At 38.6% G+C, this 26851-nt stretch overlaps 3 protein-coding genes across 9 annotated transcripts in view; all 3 read left to right on the forward strand.

The window, feature by feature from the left end:
- Positions 1 to 269: 269 nt before the first annotated feature.
- denr (density-regulated protein) lies at positions 270 to 6613 on the forward strand. 4 transcript variants are annotated; one of them, XM_005946303.2, is made up of 8 exons: positions 270 to 346; positions 3410 to 3522; positions 3623 to 3642; positions 3757 to 3841; positions 4867 to 4956; positions 5293 to 5409; positions 5507 to 5646; positions 6303 to 6613. In XM_005946303.2, the coding sequence occupies exons 2-8, from the start codon at positions 3420 to 3422 to the stop codon at positions 6345 to 6347; spliced, it is 600 nt and encodes a 199-aa protein (XP_005946365.1). In that variant the 5' UTR covers positions 270 to 346; positions 3410 to 3419; the 3' UTR covers positions 6348 to 6613. The 4 variants fall into 4 exon arrangements, with proteins under 4 accessions (XP_005946365.1, XP_005946364.1, XP_005946366.1 ...); XM_005946302.2 differs by lacking the exon at positions 270 to 346 and adding an exon at positions 534 to 710; XM_005946304.2 differs by lacking the exon at positions 270 to 346 and adding an exon at positions 534 to 710 and having other exon boundaries at positions 4873 to 4956.
- A 265-nt stretch (positions 6614 to 6878) lies between these two features.
- Positions 6879 to 9272, forward strand: LOC102311141 (hydroxycarboxylic acid receptor 2). The gene has a single exon (XM_005946323.3). The coding sequence runs from the start codon at positions 7018 to 7020 to the stop codon at positions 8044 to 8046; it is 1029 nt and encodes a 342-aa protein (XP_005946385.1). The 5' UTR covers positions 6879 to 7017; the 3' UTR covers positions 8047 to 9272.
- Positions 9273 to 9759: 487 nt separating this feature from the next.
- Positions 9760 to 26851, forward strand: part of clip1b (CAP-GLY domain containing linker protein 1b) — a 48470-nt gene continuing 31378 nt past the window's right edge. Inside the window, exons 1-15 of one of the 4 annotated variants that reach the window (XM_042228736.1) lie at positions 9761 to 10000; positions 12920 to 12927; positions 13055 to 13241; positions 13942 to 14322; positions 15602 to 15735; positions 15997 to 16121; positions 16241 to 16442; positions 16523 to 16720; positions 16886 to 16989; positions 18135 to 18195; positions 18988 to 19092; positions 22976 to 23137; positions 23441 to 23536; positions 25451 to 25508; positions 25592 to 25689. In XM_042228736.1, the coding sequence (XP_042084670.1) occupies positions 13133 to 13241; positions 13942 to 14322; positions 15602 to 15735; positions 15997 to 16121; positions 16241 to 16442; positions 16523 to 16720; positions 16886 to 16989; positions 18135 to 18195; positions 18988 to 19092; positions 22976 to 23137; positions 23441 to 23536; positions 25451 to 25508; positions 25592 to 25689 (1833 nt within the window). In that variant the 5' untranslated portion in view covers positions 9761 to 10000; positions 12920 to 12927; positions 13055 to 13132. Of the gene's footprint in view, positions 10001 to 12919; positions 12928 to 13054; positions 13242 to 13941; positions 14323 to 15601; positions 15736 to 15996; positions 16122 to 16240; positions 16443 to 16522; positions 16721 to 16885; positions 16990 to 18134; positions 18196 to 18987; positions 19093 to 22975; positions 23138 to 23440; positions 23537 to 25450; positions 25509 to 25591; positions 25690 to 26851 lie in introns of all 4 variants that reach the window. The other 3 variants (XM_005946308.3, XM_005946306.3, XM_005946309.3) reach the window with 3 other exon arrangements.

Raw genomic sequence — 26851 nt, forward strand, 5'->3', positions numbered from 1 at the left:
GTAGGAGGAGGAGGAGTAGCAGTAATTTATTAAATTTATTTCCCCTAAATGGGTATGCCCCTGAAAATTGATAGATTTTCTCTGCCAATGCCAAACATCTTGTTCTGGTATTCACTCTTGTTTTGAGCTTCCTTCCTTAGACGTCTATGAAGGTTCTTAGACAGTAATGAAAACAAAACTAGATGTAAAATAAATCTGTGATGTGTGTTTTTACTCCGAAGCACAGGGGGCGCTGAAGCATATAATCCACCCCTATAACTAAAACAAGAAGTAAACACTGTACAGGGGAGTGTGACTGCAGTAGAGAACAGGAAGACAACTGATCAAAAAGCTGGACGATATAAAAGTGAAGTTGGACTTGTTTAATTTTATTTCCCGTGAGCTCTATAAGTGAAAGTTATCAGGCTGTATTTTGGTTTTTAAGGCAGACCCATTTGTTCGGGAGAATTTGAATATTTTATTTATTTATTTATTGTAATTTCGGTCCACACTCCACACCAGTTGGTGGCGGTAATGCACCATTTTGCTGTTTGCCAACCGCCAATAAACCCTATACAGAAGAAGAAGAAAACAAGACGCGTTACATGGCGTGCTCCAAGTACGCCAAGTGAACCATATTTCATGAGAATGCTTTTCTAAAACTCTTACGAGCTTGAATAATGCGATCGGTTTCATTGGAAAGACAACAGTTTTAGAGTATATCGTACGGGGTACGTAATTTGACATTTATTCTGTATTTATTCAGCAGCAGAGCGTGTCCACTTTAGCCGTGCGTTAGCTCAGTTAGCCGGCTAAGCTAATTCCTAGATGCTTACGGTGACAGCTGGGCGAATGAATCTTACCTGATGAATGAAGCAGTAAAACTAAACTCGATATTTTTTTAAAGATATCAGCTCGATGCATCGTGTCCACGGGATGGGTGTTTGCAGAATAATTACTACGGTTTAATTGTAGACTTTACTATAAGCATTGTAGCGAACTATTCTGTTTAATAGCTCAGCTAATGCAAAGAAGCCGCATGTGTTAGCAAGCTAAAGCCTGTTCTTTCCACAGGCAATATCAAATTCATACTGCCTTATATGTTTTATTTTTTTCTGTGGTTCTTTCCACTTATGTTTTGGAGCCAGGCGCTAAATTACAGTCTGAGATCGGCTGGTGATCAATTTCACTTCAGTCACATCTGTTTGATGCTGTTATCTAACTGGTACCCTTGTGCCCGATATGTCGTGAAACTAAGGGAAGAGTGTTGGCAAGGCAGGCTAGCATGATGAAATACTGCCAGGAGCCGTGCTCATCCATGTATTATTGTCTGATAATAAATCTAAAGAGACTTTAGTCCGTCGGTTTATAAGTTGTAATGTAAACTTTAATCATGAGTAGTATTTAAACCTTTTCATGTTGCAGGGCAGCACGGTGGCACGGTGGTTAGCACTGTTGCCGCACAGCAAGAAGGTCCTGAGTTCAATTCCACCATCAGGCCGGGGTCTTTCTGTGTGGAGTTTGCATGTTCTCCCCGTGTTTGCGTGGGTTCTCTCCGGGTACTCCGGCTTCCTCCCACCGTCCAAAGACATGCAGCTTGTGGGGATAGGTTAATTGATTAATCCAAATTGTCATTAGGTGTGAATGTGCGAGTGTGTCTGTCCGTATGTGTTAGCCCTGCGACAGACTGGTGATCTGTCCAGGGTGTACCCCGCCTTTCGCCCTATGACAGCTGAGATAGGCTCCAGTGCCCCCCGCGACCCTGAAAAGGATAAGCGGAAGCGAATGGATGGATGGATGTTGCAGTGTAGTCTATGTAAGCGCAGTTTTCACAACTTGTAAGTAAATTCTCTCCCATTCAAATATTTGCTCACCATTCGGACCTCTATTTCATTCTGAACCCAATCCATCCAATCCATTTTTTCATGGGATAAACCATCTGATATTGATTCTTAGCCTTTATTTACATATATACATAAAATATGTTGAGGTCGAAGCATTTTCTTTCTCACAAACGTGTTGGTTAAAGTGAAAAGTTAAAAACTCCACCCAGTTGCTACATTTAATACGCACAGTACCTAGAGTCAGATTCACTCTGGTGGACAAGCTGTGTTCAAACCCTTTCAGAAAAGTCACCCTTTTCTCCAATAATTCCTGTACAGAATAAATAGTTTGCACGTTTTTGCATGTTCACACTTTTGGAAAATGTAAACGCTAATATATCGGCCATGGGCCAGTATCAGGCAAAAAATATCTGCCTGCTGATATTTCACATATATCTGCAAGCAATGCAAATACATGCAGTGTTTCAAACTAATTTAGCTTCTATATATTGACATTTGGTGCCAGCAAAGGAAAGCATGGATTCCTCTGTAAATGAATTATTAAAGAATGCTGTCTGCAAGTTTCTTCCTTTTTATTGGCCAAATAACTTAGTGATATAAGTTCAAACAGAGATGAGACGTGTTAGCATCACGCAATTAGTAGAAACCATAGACAGTATAAAATATGGATCTAGCTTTTGGGTGTGAAAAGTGGCCCAGAATGTGGAAGTGCCTTAAACATGCATTCTATCGAAAGGCTGCCAGATGGTGATAGCTGGGGTTGCAAAAAGATTTCAGGTCCTACAGAAGACTATGGGAAGATGGATTTCTGTATTGACGATTATAAACACTTTCCTGTTGCGTTTACAACCCCTGTCACTTGTTATGGATCATACTTCATTAAAAAAAATTCAATTTGTCCCATAAATCTTGGGCATAACATGTTTTACAATGGATTATCTGTGGTGTCTGCATTGGCTTGTTGTTGATGTCCACTAGTCACTCCTTACCACATCCAGGGTTGTTTTTTTTTTTTTTTGTTCTGTTCTTTTAAAACCAAAATGACAGCTTTGGAGACTTCAAAATGGTACTTCAGGAATAGGTGACATCACTGTAGCTCTGTCCATCTTTTATATGGACCAGGGCACTGATTGAACCTTCAGTATAGGAGAAATAAGTATTTCACACATGAATTGATGTGGATGGTGTTGTTCTCTAACCTAGAAAAACAAACAAACAAGAACTTGCTGAATATTTTTGCGTTGCCTTAATATACTTGGCATCTCATCAAAGTGTCTGTGTGTGGTAAATATAGATATAAAGTTACCTTTTTTTTTTGAATATGTACATTTACTTTGTGAAATGTTGGTAAACTGAATATCTTTGGGAATGTTGTGATATTGTAAATTCTAAAAGGCTTTTTTTTGCCATTTACTGTCAGTTTAAAGAACAAAAAACTTGCACCCATTTTAAAAACAAAAGAAAGCACATCTTTCTGTGGTATTTTTTAATTGTAATCCTAAAACACAACTCACAAACTACTGGTATTTAACATGAGTTGGATAAATGTTGTGTGTGCCCTGTGTTCATTGTCCCTTTTTTTCTAGTTAATTTCTGATGGCTACTACTGAGATGGAATCTGGGTCCTTGGAAAGCAGATCAGAGCAAGGGACAGCTGACCCTGATTCAAAGTACCCAATGAAAGTTCTTTATTGTGGAGGTGCAGTATATAAAACCACACTTCATCTTCAATTGTTTTGCGGTGGCCCCTTTTCAAAATGTGACATTAATTTTTGATTTGTTTCTCTCTCTCTCTGCAGTGTGCTCTCTGCCTACAGAGGTGAGTTTGACTATCAGTTTCCATATTTAGTTGTGTGACCCACTTTTCTATAAATATTCAGTTGGGGGTATTTTTTCTGCTGCAACGTAAATAACTGCAGTGTTGTGTCTGCAGTACTGTGAGTACATGCCTGAGCCAGCTAAATGTAGGCAGTGGCTGGAGAAGAACTTTCCAGATGTGTTTGCCAGGATGACTGTAGGTGAGTGGCGTTTCAGATTTTAGATATATAATAATGAATGAATGTAACCATTTTTGCAAGTTGGATGCTCTTATTGATCATGGTCATAGTTCTAAATGTCAGTGTAGGTGCAAGTAATGAGCCAAAATTTCAGGTTTCAGACTGCTCTAAAAACTCATGTTTCAGGCAGGTTATTCTACTCTTGGATGTGTTTGATGTCATAGACAGGGACTGTTTCTAATATGGTCATCTCAGGTACGTTAGAAAAGACTGTCTTAAAGAGGGACAGATGGTCCGAGGGGCTGCACTAAAACAGCCATGAGCATTATTTTGAAATCGTGGGTCATTCACGGACTAAAAATACAGTTGTGGACATTAACAGAATAGCCTTCCTCTTAAAAGATTAGATGAGGTGATAATTATAGACTTAACATTTTGACTCCAACAAAAGCCACAATTTTCTAATATTAGCTGCAGTTGCTGGGTCCCTCACAGTCAGTCAGGATTATTTTTTCTCTAACAGTAATGCTTTATTTGAAAAAGCTCAGAGTTCCCTTACACTGCTGCTCTGAGCAGGCTCTGACGTTGTTCAGGCTGACTTTGTTCTGTGGAAGCTAAATCATATATGTTATAATACCAAACTGGTACTTAGCCAGCTGTTGTGAATAAACTGATCTCTCGAATCGCTCATTTAGGTCATGCTGACATTAAAGTTTTTCTCACGCTGCTCTTTGGATTGATAACATTTAGTGTGATGAATTTTTGGTCAGCTCCATGCTACATGAAATGCTTTTTATTGTCATGTGTACTTTAAAAATATAGTTTTGGAGTTCTAGAGGTCCTGTCTTTGCAAGGTTCACCACAGTGTGAACAGAACTGGCTTTTAATTGTTTAAAACAGACTTTCAAGGCCTGAAAGGTGAAACGATTTGCTGTAAAGATCTGTAATGATTCCAGGCTTTCAAGCTGCATAATAATCCCTTGAAAGCTAAACATGTTGTTGAGGGAGTGGGTTTAATGTTGTTCCATTTTCCATTTGTCCCACTGGCCCAGCAGCGAATGCGCCTAAGCAGGAACCGGGCACTGGAGATGCTCCTCCTGCAGGCGAGGAGGAGGAAAAGAAGAAACAGAAGAGAGGTACGTAAACGTGAGAGAGAGGGAAAAGGAATCAGAATCTACTGGTTCATGATTCACTGCTATAGTGCATCAAATTTCCTACATATAAAGTAATGGAATAAGTATGAAACCTGCCTTGTTTAAGGTTTATTTACACTCTGAGACCTCATAGGTTCATTTTAAGACATGGGTCTGATAAACTTGAGTACTGATTCCAGTAAGTCTTTAGGATTCAAATGATAGCTAAGGATTGATTGCTTCATGTTGTCTGCATTTCACTTTTTATCAGTGCTTTAATTGTGTGCGACTTAACACTATATGAGTTTAAATCCAGTTCATTTTAATTGACCTTTTAAGGTGGAAGAGGCCAGATCAAACAGAAAAAGAAGACTGTGCCTCAGAAAGTTACAATAGCAAAGATCCCAAGAGCCAAGAAGAAATACGTCACACGGGTGTGTGGCCTGGCGACATTTGGTGAGAGCTCTTGTGCTGTCCTTATCCTCTAGGCTGCCAAAATCTTATTCCCTTCATGTTTTATTCTTAACATGATTCTCTGGTTTGACTCTTGCAGACATCGACCTTAAAGAGGCTCAGCGATTCTTTGCCCAGAAATTCTCTTGTGGTGCCTCAGTTACAGCAGAGGATGAAATAATCATTCAGGGAGATTTTACAGACGACATAATTGACGTCATTCAAGAGAAGTGGCCTGAGGTAAGCTGTCCGTCTCTGGAGAAAACCAGGGTGTGCTGAAAAGGTTCATTCTTAACTTACTCTCTCACTGGCAATTTGTAAAAACGTAACAAAGTTCAAGTTGTTATCAGTGACACCGGCTGCCTTTAAGTGAACTGCAGTTAGCTTCCTGTTGCTTGCATGTGCAACACAGCATACTCCAGCAAACATTTGCAAGAAGAGGGGAGACATGCATAAGAGTACTTTACATTGTAGAGTATGTATGTGAGGGACTGGTGTATATACTGTGTCCCTACAGTAATGTGTTTTTAAAAAAATAAGTGCCCCCACCCCCCTCAGTATGTTGCTGTGTTGTGGAGGAATTTTGGCACTCTCTTATTTATAACGTTCGCTCAGTTTTATTGAGTCATTTGTTTATGCACATCTTAAGGTGCCATCTAGGGCTGGGCAGTAAAACAATAAATGCCATAATAACTAAATTTTTTCTAAACAGCAGCATATGTTAGTGTCAATATAAATTGGATAGAACTCATTCAATCCAAAATAATAGCACAGGACAGTGTCGTGGGTCTGTGGACGGTGTGAATAGCGGATTTTCTGAACTGCTTTTGAAAATGTCCTCTATAATCTCAAACATGACACACAGTTCAGTCTCCGTGTCTCTCTGTGCGTTGTAGGTGGATGATGACAGCATTGATGATCTGGGTGAAGTCAAGAAGTGAAGACCAAATATGCACTTTTGCTGAAAGGATGTGACCTGTAACAGCGACGACCTGGCCAAATGTACACATTAAGTCATTTTATACCTATTTTATTTACTGTACATAAAAAGCTGTGGACTCAGCCACTCACTTGGCATTTTTTTTTTTTTTAGTTAATAGCTGCTTTCTCTCGTTTGCCAAAGGTGTGGTATGACATGAATCCTTCCCAAATGTTCTTCACTCAAGCAAAACTGTAGGCTAATAAATTTCAGTCTCCTTCACCCTTACACTCTTTCCACATTTGACTTTTTTTCTTCTAATGGTTGTGTGTCTGTTATTTTTAAAGCATTAAAAATGAGGTCTTTTTCAGGGCTCTGATATGCTGCTTTATCTTAGTTACTTAAATGGCCGCAGGTTACTTGTTTTTCATCCATCCCACTCAATACTCGTGAGTAAACCTATTCCCCTGCATAATAGTTTTATAATGAAGGTGCACTCCCCGGACAGATAACATTTACAGTTGTTTCCATGCTCCTTTGGGTCAATACCGCTTCCCCATAGATAACGGAGTGCACAGATGTTCACTCCACATAAAGATTAGTATGTTTGGCTGAGCACCTTTTGCATATGCGCAAACACGATTCAGTTTCCAAAGAAATCACCTGGTGGAGCCTTTCTTTACCGACACTGTATGTTACAGCAGCCGTTTCCTCTGATGGGTCAGAAGATGAATCTCACAGTCACAGATCTCTGTTGTGCCTTCGAATCTCCCATCCTGGACCAAGTTTTGCCTCCAGTTCTCATCCTGGAGTTCATGTTTGGACTAACGGGGAACTTTGTCGCCCTGTGGATGTTCATCTTTCACATGGACACATGGAAACCCAACGCTGTGTACCTCACTCACCTGGCAGTTGCAGACTCCATCGTGCTCTTCTGCCTGCCTTTCCGAGCAGATTACTACAGGCGTGGGAAAAACTGGCTCTACGGTGACATCCCATGTCGCATCTTGCTCTTTTTGCTGGCAGCCAACCGCGCAGCTGGGATCTTTTTCCTCACGGCCGTGGCTGTAGATCGTTACTTCAAGATCGTCCACCCGTCGAATCGGATCAACCAAATGGGGCTGGGCTATGCTTTCTGGGTCTCATTTGGCCTCTGGTGCTTGATCTTCCTTGCTACGGGGTACCTTCTTGCTGATCAGCACTTTTATTACAACAACAACCGTACGCAGTGTGAAAGTTTCAACATCTGCATGGGCTTTAGTCCCCTTTCCACCTGGCATAACACTTTCTATGTTGTCCAGTTTTTCCTGCCCACTGCCATCGTGGCCTTCTGCACCATCAGAATTACATGGCAGCTGAGAATCCGGACTGTGGACAAGAAAGGGAAAATCAAACGGGCCGTTCAGTTCATCCTGGCCGTGGCTTTAATCTTTATCATCTGCTTTTTCCCCAGCACCATATCGCGTATTGCAGTGTGGGTCCTCAAGGTATGGTACAATGAATGCAAATACTTTGAAGAAGCCAACCTGGCATTCTACACGTCAGTGTGTTTGACTTACTTCAACAGTGTCCTCAACCCTGTTTTGTATTATTTCTCGAGCCCTGCCTTCAGTGGAGCCTTCAACAAGGTCCTTAACAAACTGTTGAGAAGAAGCAGCGACAAAGACGAGAAAAAGTCATCAGAGAATGACATTTCCACCATAGATGATAGAAGACTGTAAAGCCAGCTGCTTGTCCCTGTTCTAATTCTGTAGGGAAACTAAGATCCACCTGAATACACAAATGCATGGTAAACTCCTGGCTATTGAAAACATTTATATTGTTGTAGTTGAAATTAAATGTCAAATAGTTTTTGCTGTAATTATGAACAAAATGACTCACTTACTATACATCTTAGTGGTATAGTGCTTTTATTGCAATAATGCACCTGTTGTGACTTTGGATGTACTTTGTGATTATAAGCCACTTACCTGTCGTTAGTAGCTTACAATTACATTTCCCTAGTAGCTGGGCAGGTGAGTAAAGAATGAACTTAAAAGCTTGTCAAGGCAACATCTCACATAGATGCCATCAGCTCATGTATCCACGATACTTGATAAGGTTGGTTTTAATGTTTTTATTAGGCAGTTCAAGTGTAACACTGATCTTTTGGCTGCCCACTGAAATAATATTTATTGAATGAAATGGTTGTACAGCCACAGGAAAGTTTAGCTCACGTTAGTGCTAATAAACTATCAGGGCAAAACCCACATGCAAAGGGAGGTTTTTCGAGATAGTCTAGTATGGTTTGCAGATAATTTCAGCTAGTTTGAATAAAGCACTGTGTATGTAAATGCCTTTGCAAGTGTATTTCTGCTTGTATAACATTTCAGTCTGTGTACCCTGTCACATTTTGTTTTCAATAAAGAAAAAATAAGATTACACCTAAACATTACATAGTTCTTTTGGTCCACTTTTCAGTGTCTGAATGGAACCGAGAACATTTTGCGCACTTTTACTTTTGAATGTTTTCTACTTACTAATAATGTACTTTCACTAAGGTCGTGGGTTTATTTATTTATTTATTTTAAACAATGGCTGTTCCATAGTTAGGTGGGTGGTAAAATTAGCCTTTGAAAAGTTTTAAAAATATTTTGCTTTGAAAAAAAATCCAATAAAAATCATTTAGTTGTTGACAGTAAATTAGATATCTAAGTTATTTAGATATGTCTCTTTGGGGTTCAGGGACTGTGATAATATTTCTTGTTTTTTCCTCAGTTTTTACAAAAACAGTCGATTGAAAACGAATCCAGTGAGCTATTCTTTTTCAGCTTTGCGCAAAGTGTAGAAAACAAAGCTATGATTCAGAGAGCTAAAGCAGCAAAATGAAGCTCTCGCATTATGCGTCAGTGACAATAGCGTACATCTACAAAAGTATATTTTTATGTCAGTACTTGCCTTTATTTTTACTGTGAGGTGTTAAGAATTTTATTTATTTTTTCTTTTCCCAGTTTAAGAAATTGCATTTCAATAACTGCTGATGACATTTTATTATTAGTATTTTATGTATTTTTAGTTAGCATTTTTTTTAGTTAATGTAGATTCAGATAATTTCCATTGTGAGTTTCCCTATTTACTTTCAGTTTTTGTTTTATTACTCCTTGATATGTGATATTTTTAAGGGGCTAGACTGAAGATCACAATATCATTAAAAACAAAGAAACAAAACAACACTTTGACAGTAATGCAGATATCCCAGCCCATATTAACTCACGCAACATTGTATCTTCCTCCTTTTGGTTGTGGAAAATTTGATAAAACGGATCAAAATATTTTCCTGATATTTGAAATGTTATATTACCTAAGTAAATATTATTGTTTAATTCACATTTTGTATTTTTCTGAACTCTAGTTTTATTTTACGCTAACGAAAATATTAAGTTCATTTCCAGTATTACCTTAATTTTTGGCAACGATAGTAACCTCAGATCCCCAAATTTACAACTAGGCTTCACAGTTCACGAGCTTATGATGGGGCTGTGAAGGCAGCATCATTTCCAAGAGTGACGTCAGATTGTGTGAGTCGGGGCTGGGCTGGGAAACAGTAGCTGTTGGAAAAAACATGTAACGGTGCAAGGTACGCTGCACCTTCTCACGGCATTCCTTACTGAGACCCAGTTCATCTAACGAGACAAAGTAAGCTCTCAAAGCAGCTTTTTTCCCCACTGCTGTCTGTGTTTAGTCTGCTTTAATATCGCCTCATTAGAGTGTTAGTTGTCTTATATTAACCACAGTTTGTGCGTTATTGCTGTTTTGAAGCTAGCTAGCTTTGGCATACCAGCAACCACCGTGGCTCTAGCTAACAGGATGCAAAATATGATAAAAAAAACAAGTGCCTGTTACCTCACATAAATCACTATGATCTGCTGCTAAATGACATGCCAGTCAGTCCGCCGGTATTGGTTAAATGTGCAGGATGCCTAGTGGGAAAGTGTGGCGGGTAAAAATCCAAGTTATCTCACTAGCTCCATAGATACAGAGAGCCCAGCCCACACAAACAACACACACCAGTCTTCTTATGTGTCTGTTATGTACACTAACGATTTCTCCCTTCATTAATTGCTTTTGTGTGATCATGCAAAACCGCAGATAATTGAATGGTCGTTAGTGAGCTGGCAGCAGAGAATGGAGAGCAGGCTGATGCATGACAGCTGTAGGTGTGCTTGTTGTGTTGGTCTGGCAACACCTGCTGGGCGGGGGAAGACCTCTGAAGTAATGTTACCTGCAGAGGATTTCTCTTCAGTGTTGTGAGAAACGATTTAGTGCTCCAACTAAAAAGGTCGACCTAAATGAGTGCATCTATGATATACTTTTATTACCATGGACAGAGCAGGTACTGCTCACGGTGCCGGTTGCTTCGGAGACAAGGCTGCGTTAAGTCTTTGGTGGCCCAGGAGGAATACTGGTGCCCCTGAGTCCCATTAGATTTGAGTTAGATTTAAACATCTGTTTTTGAGAATAATTTAACAACATTTGCCTCCATTATGAAGCTATTTTTCGAATTCTTAAAGATTTCTTATCAGTTATATTTCTCCATGTAAATATGTCCATTGTGATGTTGTCATTTCATATAAAAAGAACATATTCTCCAGCATCTTACAAACAATAAAGAAGATGTGTCTTTCATGAAAGACACATCTTCTTTAATTAGATTTTTCTTTATAACCCAAACATCATCTTTGGAAGTTTTCAAGATACTGAATCAAATTAACACATAATCAAAAAGCTGTCCGGATTTTTCAGCTAAGATTATTCATAAAAACTTTTCACCTGTATTTTCATGTCTGTACAGATGGTGCTGGTATTCGATTGTGACGTTTAGGGAAAATCTCCCACTGGCCTCTGTTTTCTGTCTGTTCTGTTCTGCACTTAATTTAATTATAATTATTTAAAGGAGGTTTCTTGATTCATAATCCTGCTTTAAGGCAATTGAACACTGTGACTGTGGACCATTGATTTTTCAGTCGAGTTCTTGTGTACATTTTTTATACCAACATTTTCCTTTCCTTGAGGCTTCAGCAAAATAGATCAATGGAAGGCCCAAATGTGTCTCTCAGGTCCTATGTTAGGAGCTGTATTTTTTTTTTTTTTTTTAAAGGACACTGCACAGCATGCTGAGATATGCCATGTTTTTTGGCTATAGCTCTTTGGGAATAACCTTGTTATTGAAAAAATAATATTTTATGCCTGTCAAACTGTGTTATCTTTGGTATTTTTCATAGATTTAGCTAAAGAAATGTGAAAAAAATATGTGTTTTTGCAACTGGGTGTTAGTAACAAAGTGCCATGACAAACTATTTAAAACAGCTCTTTTGCTAAGTTGGTTCATCCCTTGACTCAGGTGTCTTTTACATACTTGAATGATTCATAGGTCAGTGTTAAGTAGCTGATAGAACCAAATAAAAAACACTCCTCTGAAAATGGTCAGGTACAAAGATTGGACTGGAAATGAGTGAAAAAGCAGCCAATGAAAGACCTGCAGAAAGCCTAGACAACTTTGCCCAAGAGCACTTCAAAAATTACAACAAAGTCTGGCTCCTTTAGCACAATATAGTCTGTTTGATGTCAAACGCTAATTTTGTTATTTAGTGACTGGCGTCTAAGCTAATACAACTCGTCTCACCCTGCCCATCTCTTTGATAAGAAGATTTCGTGAACGGTTTGTTGAAACCTTTTACAAAATCTTAACATTTTGTAAAAATGTTGAGCTTTGGTTAGTGAAAGGTGAAAATCTGTCTTTTCAGGTTGGGCCATTATAGCATGTGGAAACACACATCTGAATTTGACATATAAATAAATGGTGTAAAACATGTTTTTTAATATTTAAAGCGTTGTTGTCTAGAAACACTAATCAGTAAACCTGGGGTAGATGTATAGCTGTCTGAAATAAACCATTTTACAACCAAATAAATCAACACATTTTGTCTTCCAACATCCTGAAATGAGTTTTTACCTTTAGCTCCCATCCATGAACATCTAGTGCTTGGTGGCTTTAGTCGCTTAGCTTTAATGTCCAAAGACGTTCTTGTTGTAGTCAGTGTGACTCATATACGTACCTTGTGAATTAAATGGTAGCAGAGATGTTTCTACTAATGGGCATGTGAGCTGAAACTGGAGACATACCATGTGGTCAGCTGAATATGACAGTGATTTCACAGATGATAATGAACAGCTCTGTAATAAACACTGGGCTGTGACTTAGTGACATACAGTAGGAGGTGTTGAGACAAACTGAGGCCTCACTGAGCAGAGCGACAGCTCTCACTGAGACACTGATGTAATTGTGGGGGTTGTAGGCCTCTGTGAATGCGCTACAGTCACACATGAAAAGTCCTAAGACAAGAAAGAACACAAAATATTTAATAAGGCATTTTTGATGCCGATTAACAAAAAACACATTCAAAATAACCAGAACGATTTAGAATTTAAATTTAAAATCTATCTTTTTGTATAATAGTTTATAACCAGTTTAGATTTTTACAATTAAAAAATTAAAACACATGATATTGCCTTGATATTAACATGTCATCTTTTTATTTCTTAATGCATGCTTAGTCATCCAGGTAAGGAAATAACCAAAAGTTGATTATCTTAATCTGGATGTAGCATTTTCAGTGTCCTCTTTATTGTCACTGTCATCTTTTTATATTTGTTTTTGTTGAGGATACATTCTTCTTTTCTTTTTGCCAGCTCCTGTTTATCATACTGTGACCGTGTAAGGTGGTGGGGAAGGCCTAATCCCTCATCTTCAATAGGCCCCCCCCAGCCATGGACAAACAAGGAGCCATGAGTACATCAGGCAAAGCCAGTGGGCTAAAACCCCCCAGTAAAATAGTCCGTCCCTCCGGCGTTCCATCACGGACATCACCGTCATCTGGTAAGAAGCTGTTGAAGAAAAAAAACCCCTCAAGATTGTTTCTGTTTATTAAAGTGTCTAATTCTGTCAACAAGAAGTGTCATGCTATCGTTTGTATCTGTTTGGGCCGTTCTTAACTACAGAACTTATCAGTGAGTTTTCTCAAAGTGTGCTGGACCTCCATGTGTATTTCTGTATATAGTATCACTAAAGGTGCTTTTCTTTTTAATCATCTACATCCTTAAATCAGTCTTTGGATGATTGTTATTTGGATTCAGCATTATTTATGAAGCGAAAATGGAGAAAGACTACAAGAAACTCAAAATGTTTACAGCTGCAGATTTTTTTTAGAATGCAGACTGTATTAAACAGATCATACTGACATTTCTCACCAGGTACTAATCCCCAAACAGAAGCATTTTTGGGGGTTAAATCTCCCTAAAACTTAATCTGTTCCTCGTACTGCTATGGGTGCACCAGTCCAACAACTTTTCCAACTAATTACAATATGATTCCTTGGATTCTGACTTGGTGTTTATTAATAATTTAATAAATAATAACAAAACCAAGGAAAATCCAATAAATAAATTTGATTTTCCTTTGTTTTAACCTAATTAACCTAATTCTTTTTGGCAAAAAATGCACCTTTTAAATCTAACTATAAAAAAGTAATATTTAAGATTATTAACTATGGTTTATTAAAACATGATTCCGACTGCAGGTACCTCGAAGCCAGTTCCTCCTGAAAAGTCCCCTGGCAGTGTGACCTCACCAGTCCAAGATGGAAACACAGACTTTAAAATTGGAGAGAGAGTCTGGGTGAACGGCAACAAGCCTGGCTATGTGCACTTTGTTGGAGGGACGCAGTTTGCTCCCGGCCAGTGGGCGGGCATTGTGCTGGACGAGTCGATCGGGAAAAACGATGGCTCTGTGGCAGGGGTCCGGTACTTCCAGTGTGAGGACGGACGGGGGATATTCACGCGGCCTTCAAAGCTGTCCAGAACAGCACTGCCAGAGAAGGAGACGAATGGAGGCCGGGCCAGCCCAGCACAAGGAGTCTCCGCAACAAGCGAGGCAGCACCTGCTGGCACTACTTCATCTAGTAGGTTTATTTGTGAAAACATAACAGGGTGGATAACTGTGCTTTAAAGACCAAATATTTTCAGAGATGCCATTATCAGCTTTGTTAAACTTAGGGAAAGACTTGTATCTTAGCCTTAATGTTGCATAAGAGCCATGCTCCACTATCCTCTACTACTTGCAGCATAAAGAGAAATATATAGTGTTGTGTGTGTGATGTGTGTGTGTGTGTGTGTGTGTGTTGTGTGTGGTGATGTGTGTGCTGTGTGTGTGTGTTTGTAGTTATGTGTGTGAGTGTAATGTGTTTTGTGAGCAAAGAACGTTGAAATATGTGTGTGTGTGTGTGTGTGTGTGTGTGTGTGTGTGTGTGTGTGTGTGTGTGTGTGTTTGTTTCTGACTAATGGGTTTAACAGCAGATGGTTAACATCCACTTTAGCCATTTGCTTATTCTTAAAATTCCCTTATAGTCGTGCTATATTTAAGAGATTTTTTTCCATGTTGTCAGGGTTACCTTTGGATGTAGTTTGAAATTTGAATGTTAGTTTGATCACTCAGGGTTAAGTGGGCGACACACATGCCTCAAGGCCACCACAGAGGCTAGATTCCATCCCAGGCCATTTCCTGTGTGCTGTTCTCCCTGCTTTCTCTCTCTCTTTCTCTCCTTTCTGTCCTGTTCAACACTAAAAGTTAAATGTACAAAGATACATTTTGGAAAATAACTAACTAAAGTAAAATAAAAATTAGTCAGATAGTAGAAGAGAAGATAAACTTCTTAATGCCAAGTGCTCTTGGCCCTCTTACCTTGAGTACCTCTCTCACAGTCATCGTCCTGCTTCAATTCAACTCACTGTTGCTGACTTAGAAACTTTGCCATAAAACTTTTTAAGCACCTAGCTAAAAGTCTATAGGTAGTAGACTACTGCTCTGCAACAAGGATCTTGGTCTCTAAAGATACAAAAAAAAAAAGTAACAAACCTGCTGCCTATAGCGTTTTCTCTGCCTTGTTATTTTAGGTAGACACACAGTTGATTTCACAGCACAGCCATTTTCTTTACCTAGTGTTTAGAATGAATTTGTCAAACAAATTTCCAGTTTTAAAATCAGACTTTGGTCACATCACCCCACCTCCAGCTTTAACAGCTTTAAATAAAGGCTGTTGATCACAGCCAGAGACTGGAAGAAACAAAATAGCATTTGGGACATCTCACAGTTTAGCTTCAGTTAAGATGTTCTTACAAAGTGACTGACAAATGTGGACCCTGTGATCGTTCTTGTATTTGTTTTTTTTCTTCTTCCTTCAGCTCCAGGCACCGGCATTAAGACAGGCGGAGCACTTAACCGGATCCTGACATCCAGTGAGTCAGTGTCCAACCTCTCCGACCCAGATTCCACGAAGAAGAACAGAAGGGAGCTAAGGCTGGGAGACCGAGTGCTGGTAAGAGTGACTGAATCCACTGTGACGGCTGGCGTTAGGGCAGAATATCAGTGATGTAGACATGGAGCCTCACAGAAAAGTTAATTGCTACACTACTCAGTGCTTTTTTTCCCCTAGGGCTGCTTGTGTAAATGTTTCAGGTTCGATAAATTGCTTGCTTCACCTTGAATAATTCCACTAGATTGAAGCCGTTATTGTAAATAGAAAAAAAGATAACATTTTTAGATAAAAATGAATTTGCATGAATTGTTTTGTGTGTAGGTTGGTGGTACCAAGGCAGGAGTGGTGAGGTTTCTCGGAGAGACAGACTTTGCTAAGGGAGACTGGTGTGGAGTCGAACTAGATGAACCTCTAGGCAAGAATGATGGCGCTGTAGCTGGAACCAGGTAAAGAGCACAGACAGATTTTTAGTTTTATTTGCATAGCAAATTTACAATACTCTGAGCTCTGTCTGTAGTACATATGACAGAGGATAATTGCATAGTACAACCTGTCTCCTCCTCAGGTACTTCCAGTGCATGCCCAGGTATGGCCTGTTTGCTCCAGTTCACAAGGTGACCCGAATTGGCTTCCCCTGTACCACCCCTACCAAGGCAAAGAGCTCACGGAGGAGGTCCATTCTCAAAAGAAGCCCCAGCGCTTCCTCCATCAGCTCCATCAGCTCTGCCACCTCCTCAATCAGTGGGAAACCCAGCCGAGCAGGACTGGTGAGATATCTGGTTAATCTGCGTGGTGCATGATTTAACATCTGCAGTGTGATTCACGAGTGCTTGTGTCATTTTTACAGCTGACAGAAACGTCAGTTCGGTACGCTCGTAAGATTTCAGGCACCACAGCCCTGCAGGAGGCTCTGAAGGAGAAGCAGCAGCACATCGAGCAGCTGCTGGCAGAGAGGGACCTGGAGAGGTGCGAGGTGGCAAAAGCAACCAGCCATGCAGGAGAGGTGCAGCAGGAGCTGACTCTGCTGAGGAAATGCCGGGATCAGGTGAGACACGTGAACAGTTCAGAATTTCAGAATAAATAAATAAGAAAATGAAACAATATCACATTTTGAAAATGGCATCAGTAGGTCAAACAAAGTGTGGTCTGTCACCAACATCTAACAGCTTACTTGTGATGTGTGCACTCATGTTAATTCTGTATGCCACAGTACGCAGTGGAGATGGAGGCCAAGATGGATCAGCTGCGGTCGATGGTAGAAGCAGCAGATAGAGACAAAGTGGAGCTGCTCAACCAGCTGGAGGAGGAGAAGAGGTGGCTGACTTGACTTTACCTATAACCAGCTCCATATCTATATTCTGGGACTTAAGAATAGCTTAGCATGATAAGCAACATTTAGGCAAGAGTGGGAAGGAGTTCTTTCGAGGATGACTGGGGACAAAATATGGAATTACTAGATCTATAAAAAGCTTGGTTTTATAGTACACTGGTACCCACGGCAGCTGGGCCAAAACAGTAGTGATGTGTTGCCTCTTCATTGTACCCTTTTAACTTCTAGCAGCTTTGTTTTGAATAAATTTTAATCAGGAAAAAGTATAATAAACTGACTAATACCTATATAGTACCTTTTTAAACACTCAAAACTCTTTCTGCTACAAGTCTCATTCACCCAGTCACACACAAATTAATTTTTACAGCGCTTTTATCTACACCTAAGCGCTTTCTCCCATTCACATAAGCAGACTTCATCCATTTGATCCACTGGGGGCAGCTTTGGGTGCAGTATCTTGCCCAAGACAGCAGGAATCAAAGACTGATCTATCACCTGGTTGGTGACCTGCGACCTCACCCGAGCCACAGCCTAAACCTGTACAAACCTATACACAGAGAGTTACATCTTAGTCCAGCTGAGAGGTGAGACAAGCATGGGAATCTTTTTCTAAGTCCTTAGGAAATTAAACTTGCTTTAATTTAGCAATTGCTTTTACATAGTAAAAGCTTTTTAGCTGTAGTTTGTGCATATGTCAACAGAGAATCAAGCACCCATTAAGCTTTTAACAGAGCAAAGATATTAGCAAAATAACTTAAATTTTGCTGTATCATTTAGTTAAGATAAATTTTTTGCCATTTAGGATTTGCAGTCTTCTAAATAGTCAGTTTTTTTCCGGATGAGCACTGTCAGTTGTAGCAGGTAGATCATTCTGATTGTCATCCACATGACAACGATACTGTCTGACCTGAAATGCATACTTTGGAAATGCCTCATTTAATACAAGAGGGAGAAAAAGAGCAGCATCCTGTTTTCACAGAGAAGGTTCTCTCTTTGAAATAAGAAGGCTGCCAGAATGACTGGCAGTATCAGCTTGTTCCAGCTCTTCAGTAAATCTGTAGGGTTTTAATGACTGAGCCACTTGTGTGTTGTGATTTTAGAAGATTTTATTATTGTCCCTGTTTGACAGGAAAGTGGAGGACCTACAGTTTCGAGTAGAAGAGGAATGCATCACCAAGGGAGACCTCGAGGTAAATGTGGTTACATAATCCGATTCTCAATTAAACATGTTCTCTCACTTGTCCTATCCACCCGAGCTGTCTGCCTCTCACTGATCAGGCTGATACTTCTTTAATGGAAGTCTGGTATGATTTATTGACTCCAACCAAGATGAATAGTTTATCATCACTGTCAACTCGGCGTTCCACTGAGTGACATGTTAGTTTGATTTTCACTGTGATTCCTGACTCTTTTTAATTCACAACTTAGGATGACACCATAAAGCTGATGATCATTTTCTTCCAAAAAATGAGAAGTTGATTAAATCAGACTTGCTGCATAATGTTTTTGCCTTTCCTGCACTCTATCAATCATTTACTTTTTTTTGTTCAGACTTGTGTTCTATTCCTGCTCTTTTCATTTATTCATCTCAGATTTTTCTACCCATCTGCAGCACTTAAATTACCATTACTCTCATCATCTGTTTGTCCACATGTCTGTGTTTGAATGCCGCTTTTGTCTTCACTTTTTTTTATGCCTTCTTCGTGCATGTCTTTTCTGCATCTTTCTCACTCCTGGATTAGTCTTGTTCAATTGCTTCATGAAATGGAAACAAAAGTATCTGAAAGAAAGAGATGATCACAGTAACTAACTCTGGATACTCCAAACAAAAAAGCTGAAATGCTGCAAACCATCAGTGCTTTTGTACTTCCTGGTCTTCTCTTTAAAGTCTTGCCTTCTTTCTGTCTGTGGCACAAAGCTGGCAGCTCAGTGTTCGCAATGGTGTTTGTTTTTCCTCTCTTCCTGCTCTCTTTTACTAACAGACGCAGACCAGGCTGGAGCATGTCCACATAAAGGAGCTTGAGCAGAGCCTGCTCTTTGAAAAGACCAAAGCTGAAAAACTCCAGAGGGATTTAGAGGACACTAGGGTAATTCTGGCAGTTGTAGTGCCACAGCCTTTTCCCCCCGCTAGACTTAATAATCACAACTGGCATATACTGAAGGAACTGCAGCATGCAAACACCATGCAAATTGTCCACAGCCCTGCAATAGGGACATTAACATTTCATCTGCTTTGAGCTTTCCAGATAACCCATGTTTATTGTTTATACTAAACAATATACATATGTGCATAAAGCTTTATTAAAGGATATTTTTTGGAGATTATGGTTCTTTAGACTTAGTTGGCTTTAAAGAATAAGGGTGGAATCCTTCAACATTTTACTCCTATCAACAAATCCCATGAAAAGAGCAAAATCAAGCATTTTTGCATGATTTTGTCTCAGAAAATAAGCCATCAACATCCTCCACTCTATATCTCGGAGTGTCCTTGAGCAAAGTACTGAGTCACAAAACAGTGTGTCACAGCTGTGTGAGTGCTTGGTAGCTATAAAAGTGGTGTAAAATGCAGTCTGTTTGAGAATACTGCCTTGTCTTTACCAGTAACATTATTACTCCTGTAGATGTCATCCTTCACAATAACTCACTGATGCATAGCATCAAAGAAACAAAGGATCAGTCTTGTTGTTTGCACAGATTTGCCTTTAATCATATTTTTTCTTTACAAACTTTACAAACTAACAATGTAGAGATGTCAACAATATGTTGCTTTGCTTCATATACATTTTAATTCCGAATATTGAAACCAGTTCCGTGCCCTATCATTTTTATTCTGTAAATAAAGGTGTGTGGGCGCGATTTCGCAACAACTTCAGGACAGTTAGCTCATTAAATCGGTGATGTTGTCCTTTCCCATATGTAGCACACAACAGGAGATAGTCCACTTCAGATGTGCTCTTATGACATGCACTGTTATGTTTGGACTATGTGATAGAGTATGCAGGAGGTGTAAACAAACATTATCAATGTAGGGAGCTGACAGATGAAAGTATACCTATTATGCTTATTGTCAATGTCATGTAATTATTCCGGGACTCTACTAGAGTAGTTTTGCATGATTCAAAGTTGAAAATAATTCATATTTATTTTATGCTGGGTCCTGTTGCAACTGGTCACTGTTTGAAACAATGTTAACAACTGTTTTGGTGTCCTTCTCTTTAAACCCAGCTTTTGTGCTCCTCACAAACCTTCTGTTTTAGACTGGGGGTCTGTACCTGAAGGCCCTGAGATGATCATATTTCAGATATCTGATGTCTGAAACCATCAGAGCCCTGGAGAGCAAACAAATAGTATGTGTTTGAGCCTTTCACTACCTGACCTTTTCATGGGACTTGCTGACCTTAAGATAAATGTAGAAGACTCCCATCCTATGTCTTTTAACCTGAAGCTTTGACATATTTTTGATGAGTCAAATGCTTCTGTAGTAAAGCAATAAATTCCCATTTGGACCAGGTCTTCTGCTGGTTGTTGGAACTTTGCTGCAGATCTGCCACCTCTCTGTCCAGTGGGAGTGGATTTTTTTCTTATGAATGAATGTTTGGTTTGTTTTAGCCAGTTGTATAGCCCAAGTTCTTGATGTAATCTCTCTCTCTGTGCAAAGGTCTTAAGCCATCCCTCATCTCTTTATTATTAAAACAAGTGCAAACACACATGCAAATCCAGTATATAAGGCAAAAACAGAGTTTAGAGCATTCTTACAAGCTTTAAAGCCAATATTTGGTATGACCACCTTTATTCTTCAACACAACCTGAACTGAAGTCTTCAGGAATATTTCTCTAGGCTTCCTGAGGGACATTCTAAAGCTCTAAAAAAAAAAATTTTTTTTACATTTTAAGATGATCACACTGCTTCAATATTGTAATGTTGAGTTCTGAGCTATGGGGAGGCCAAGCCGGGACTCATAGTGTTCCAGTGTGTGTGTGTATTGCATTGACAGTGTGTTTGCCATGCTGAAAAATGTTGCATTGCCAATCAGATGGTTTCAAAGTAGTATTATGTGGTGGATCAAAATCTATTTATAATTACATTAACTTTGACAAGATCTCCAACATCACTGGCTGAAATGCACCCCACACCGTGACAGAACCTCCACCATGTTTTACAGATAGGTACAACAGTGAGCATTGCTTTCTCCTGACCTCTTCTGTATGTAATATCAAGGTTTTAAAATTTGGATTGATCACCATCCAGAAGTCCAGTTATTGTGTAATTTACCATACTTAAACCTTTTCCTTCTTTAAGAATGGCTTCTTGACAGTCACCCTTCCATTGAGACCATTTCTGATGAGGATTTAGTGAACAGTAGATGAATCAACTGAAGGGGCATATGCATCTCTCAGGTCCTATTTTAAGTCTTTGCTGGATTTTTTTCCTGCTTCTTATTGACATGACATTCAGATGCGTTACTTCTACTGTAGTTTTTGGGGCTGCCACTTCGTCCTTTCTTCTTTACGTGTCCATTTTCCCCAGAACATTTTTTTTAACGAGACTATGTACATATCCATATGCCAAGATATAAATATATGTCATATGCTAAGGTTTAAACTAATAGCTTTTTGGGAATCACGTTGTTTCAGTAATACAATTTTATGCCTATCAAACTGTTATTGTTGGCAGTTTTTATGGGTTCAGGTAAAGAAATTGAATAAACTGTGTTTTTGTGAAAGATTGCTTGGGATTTCCTTTGAAAATGGTGAGGTACAAAGAGTTGACTGAAAATGTGGGCAAAAGTAGGCAGAGTTCAAAGAAGAACTTTGAAAGACCTCCAGAATCCTGGAGAAATATTGCTTAAGACCACCTTAAAAAGATCTAAGCTAAAATCTAAGCTTTGGAAGGTTTGGAAATGAGGGTTGGCTCAAGATTTTTGTACCTGTACTGTATAATGAAATGTACAGAGGCTACTTAGTTTAGCTTAACATAAAGAATGTAAGCTGTCAGATGACACAAAGATTCAAATAACTGAATATGTATTCATTTCTACTCCTTGGTGCATTTTGGTATTTCTTTGTACCGCAACAGGCTATTTAATACCTACTTGGTTCAGCCACAATTAAATAGCAAAAGTGCAGATTGTTACAGGCTGTAGTGTTCATAACAGTAAATGTCATTCATTATAGGGCTTATGTCTAACACATTAATGTAAGGGAGAAACATTGTGATATGTTTTCCTCAATTATATGTCATATTTAAAAATACATTCTTTTAAAAGTACAAATAAACTGATATTCAGTAAACCTTTACTTCTTAAGGCCAATAAAATAACCCATTTGATGTTCAGCATGACTATATTTTCTATTATCCCCAAGATAACGTCCATAATATACTTAACATTTATTCAGTCATGAAAATAAATACATTTGCCAAACAGGGGTAAATTGCAATAGCTGTAATAACCATTCTGTGGTGTCTATAACAGGAAGAAAATTCAGCGGTTCCCTTTAAAGCGCCATATCTTGAATATGAAGATTTCATACATTTCGACACCGTATTTAACAAGATGATAAAGTTGCAGAAATCGTCATAAACAGCAGCTTTTAGCTGTTTGACTGTGGCTGCTCCATCACTTTTTTCAGTCTTTATGCTAAGCTAAGCTAGCTGCTTGTTTTAGGTTCATGTCATGTCATGGTGACATATCTTACAGATTCTGTCTAATTGATTTCTGACCCAAGTAGGCTAAGTAACCGTAGGCTCCCTAATTAATTAGGTAAGTATGAAAAAGGAAAATGAGGCTATAAATTAATAATTAAATTAATGTGTTTCCCTTACTTATGTGACTGTAAAGTAAATGTCTTTGCATTTTGGACAAACCAAGCAAATGATTACACATGAGCAGGCACTACTAATCTCCTCTCTCATGCCCCCTGTCTCCTCTTTGCCCCATAACCTCCTCATGACTCTGCTTTCTGCTGTAGGTGGCCACAGTGTCTGAGCGCTCCAGGATAATGGAGCTAGAGAGGGAGGTGGCAGATCTCCAGCTCAGGCTCCGGGCGTCCCAGCAGAAGGAGGATGCTGTGTCTCTGTCACAGCAACAAATCAGCAGCCTCAAGGCACAGGTTCAGTCTCAGGAGAAGAAGGTTTGTAGAAAGCACCAGAGAATTCTTGACTATGGTGTTTTGTTCAGCGATTCCTGTGCCACAACTTTATAAGAAACATAATTGCTTGTTGAATGTGTTAGTCATCATTTATCATTATTATTGAAATTGTTACATGATTGTAAAATCAGAAGAACTGGTATAACACTCTTCATTCAACCCACCATCTAGTAAAATGTGATACTCTGTGTGGTCTGTTGAAGTTACTGTGATGATGCATAATTTATGGCTCTGTACAGATATACATGTGCATGTTTTATGGTTTATACTGTGTGCTTCGAACAGATCAGTGAGCTGAGTGTTGACCTGGAGAGCAAGCAGAAAGAGCTTCAGTCGGTACAGCAAGATAAGACGTCTTTGGAACAACAGCTAACCAGTCTGGTAAGAAGGAAAGAGACTCTGGACATAAATAAATACAATACACATGTGCAGAGAAATGACAATGTACTGTAGCCCATCTTTGAACTTGTATACTTTACCTGTCTGTCAATAATAATGGCTTTTAAAGTGATACATCTAAGAGAACGTAGACGAACATAGCTCTTTGTTATGATAACTCACATTTACATTATTTTTTACATTGGTCTCAATTATTAATATCTAACTTATTGTGAACTTTTCAAGCAAGTATAAAAATATAAAAGGCCTAAAAACATTAATAGAAAATTATTTAAAATGTACAGGTTGGCTTACATAAAAGCAGAGTGTTGCGTTTTTATTGTAATAGCACTTATATTCTTCTATTCTGACACATACCTCACATATTATAATAATTTAAGAAACTTAAAATGAATAAAACTAAAACAAAAGGAAATAATTTTAAAGTAGAAACCATAGAACTTAAACAAAAATGAAAAAAATCAGAGAGCATTATTGCCAATAAAATAGCTGTCATAATGCATTGCAAGTCAGAAACAAATAAGAAGTACACAAAATGAGTGAGATTTTTTTAAAAGAAACTGTTTATTAAATCTTCTGAGAAATGAACTGCTTTCAGTTGTTCATTGTTAAAAAACTACTTCTTCAGTTACCTTTGGCTTACTGTATGAACTCAACAAACACTACTTACTGACAGCTTACTCAGTTTGCCTACTGACAATAGAATAGGATAGAAAAGAATAGAATAGAACAGCCCTTTATTGTCATTGCACATGTACAATGAAATTATGGGTGCTCCACGCCAACTGTACAGGAATGCAGGAATAAATAACAGACAGGAGAATTATATACAATACAATATATACACTATACAAGAGGAATGTGTACAAAACACTAGAGAGGCAGACATTGGAGAAGAAAGTGCTTGGAAGCAGTGCAAAAGGTCTGAGTGTGTGCGTGAGTGGCTGGAGTGATGAGGCATCTATAAAAAGACCACAGATGTTTGGCTAAAACAAACAAGCGATACAGCTTTTCTCATCCTGTTAACCCCATTCAATTCAACGGCATTTAAATAGAAAATGGTGGTGTCAGGATATAGAGCACATTTAACTCCTAAATTTGATCTTTTAACTTTGAACAGCAATTACTACTTTGACATAAGGCCTGTCTCATCAAAATAGCTGGAGGAAGTTTTGGTGTAGACATTTAAAAGGGTGATCATTTAGCTGGTACACAGGATGAATAGATTGTGACTGTTTAGTAAGTGAATATTATATTGTCATCGCTCACAAGAGTGCATATATAATAAATGAAAATGCCAGACCTATTGGGAAACATCTCTAAAGATTCAAAGACAAGAAAATTAATATGTTCCATATGGAGCAAGCATGAGGAACACATGGAAATAATTGTGCTGTATAATAAAAGAAAGAAATCCTCAGTAACTGTTGCTGTATTGATGTACAGGGCTATTTACTTTGAGAATTAACTCTAAGTAAATATGCAAGTGGATATTTTGGCAATTGTGCCAAAAATCAAGAAACATGAATCAATCACAAAAATAAAAGTTAAAATTATTATAGTAATGTTTTGGTCTGAATTGTCACAATAATGTTACAGAGTCAGTCGTTTTGCTATTATCACTGACAGAAAAGCAAGAACATGAGTTGTGCTTAAACTCTTCAGCACATCTTCCAAATGAAGTGCAATGTCTGTGCGGGTGGTTCGTGGAGCTGTAGCTTCGTCTTATTTAATCACTCTGTGTTTTTGTTTGTGAGGATCGTTGAGAGCAGAATTTCATCCAACAACCTTGTATGCTTTCTGGAGCCAGTCATTATTCCCTGGTTAGCTCAAGGTTCAAGAATGCTGCTGTTTGAGTGATTAGCTCGTGGTCAAGCTGATGCCTCTCCGTTTCAGAGAGAAAAACTTGAGACAGCTGAGGAGGAGAACAGGAAAGCAGCAAAGACAATGCAAGGTAAACATATCTGCTGTATATCTCCTACCTTTATTCTCATTTCAGTGAGTGATTTGTTAAAGCTGCTATCTCTTTTCTGTTAGGATTGGAGCAGATTGTGGAGCGTTCAACGAAAGACTACCAGACCCTGAAGGAGGAGAATCATTCCAGGGAGAAAGAGCTGAGAGCCCAGCTGACACAGGTAGGTGTGCACATGTACAAAATACACTTATTCAAGAGGTTCAGTTTGACGTTACTCACTTTTGATTTTCATTAATATTTTATTTTATTTATTTATTTTTTACTGTATTACATTTACATTTACATCTGTTCATTTGACTGTAAAAGGCCATACCCACAATCCAAACATTTGTCCTAACACCGTACAAAAAAAAAGAAATATTTAGAGTAATTTCATAGTAATTCTCTAGAAAGAAAAGTTGGCAAGATATTAACCCTAATTTGATACAAATTACTGATAAGTAAAACGGTTCATTTAACAATTTATTGGGACTGATTATCTTGGTAATTTGGGCATTTTAATTGAATTTATGAGTGAAATTGTACATCTTGTAATTTCTTATAATTTTATTGCCATGAATTTTTTTTGTGTGTGTGTGTGTGTGTCTGGTGTGTTTGTTGTGTTTGGGGACAATAAAGTTACCGTTGACTATTCACAGTATTATTTCCATACATTTTGAGAGGAATTACAGTTGCTGCTTTTTTTAGAGAGATGGTTTTAAAGAGCTATCTGTTATTGTTAAATTAAGGCACACTACGCATGTGGCCGATCTCTAGCCACATATACTGTATAAAACGCAATTAGGTGGAATAACAACGCCCATGTAGGCAACAATATTCAAGATGGTGGGGCAACATGGCGGCTTCCGCAACGTGGCGCCTGCTCCAGATTATGAAACAGTGCTACAACAATTCCTATAGAAGACTTTTGTTCCTTTACTACTTTTACATTCCCAGTGGTCTTTTTTTTAGATTTTTTTTTTTTTTACACATCAAACATGGTGGGAGAAAATGTATAAATGCAGCAATGAAAAATTGAAAAACTAGACTGTTTTTCCTGCTAATGAATATCTGCTGAATGCATGTAGTCTTTTTTTCTACTGCTTTTGTTTCTGAAAGTAGACCGGACAGTTTGCAGTTCTTTTTTGCCTAAAGCCACAGCTTTCATACTTCTGTTCATGCTTCAAGAAACCCATTAGAGATTAATGTAAGGGTGAAACAGCAGGAGAATCTTGAGGCTGACTTTCCTTTTTTAGCCAACATCCTTAATGAGTTCTAATCGCTCTGTTCTATTAATAGAGTACTGTTTTTGAGTGCTAATATGACTCTGTTTGACTCTGTAC

Source organism: Haplochromis burtoni, unplaced genomic scaffold (assembly GCF_018398535.1).
Source record: "Haplochromis burtoni strain Fernald_Lab_line unplaced genomic scaffold, NCSU_Asbu1 Contig_344, whole genome shotgun sequence".
NCBI lineage: Eukaryota > Metazoa > Chordata > Actinopteri > Cichliformes > Cichlidae > Haplochromis > Haplochromis burtoni.

Excerpts from the sequence above, each read along its gene's own strand:
- denr (XM_005946303.2), top strand. The coding sequence starts at position 3,420 with ATGGCTACTACTGAGATGGAATCTGGGTCCTTGGAAAGCAGATCAGAG. Across the intron at positions 3,842-4,866 it reads GTTTGCCAGGATGACTGTAG|GCCCAGCAGCGAATGCGCCT; the intron begins GTGAGTGGCGTT and ends TTTGTCCCACTG. Across the intron at positions 5,647-6,302 it reads TTCAAGAGAAGTGGCCTGAG|GTGGATGATGACAGCATTGA; the intron begins GTAAGCTGTCCG and ends TGTGCGTTGTAG.
- LOC102311141 (XM_005946323.3), top strand. The coding sequence starts at position 7,018 with ATGTTACAGCAGCCGTTTCCTCTGATGGGTCAGAAGATGAATCTCACA.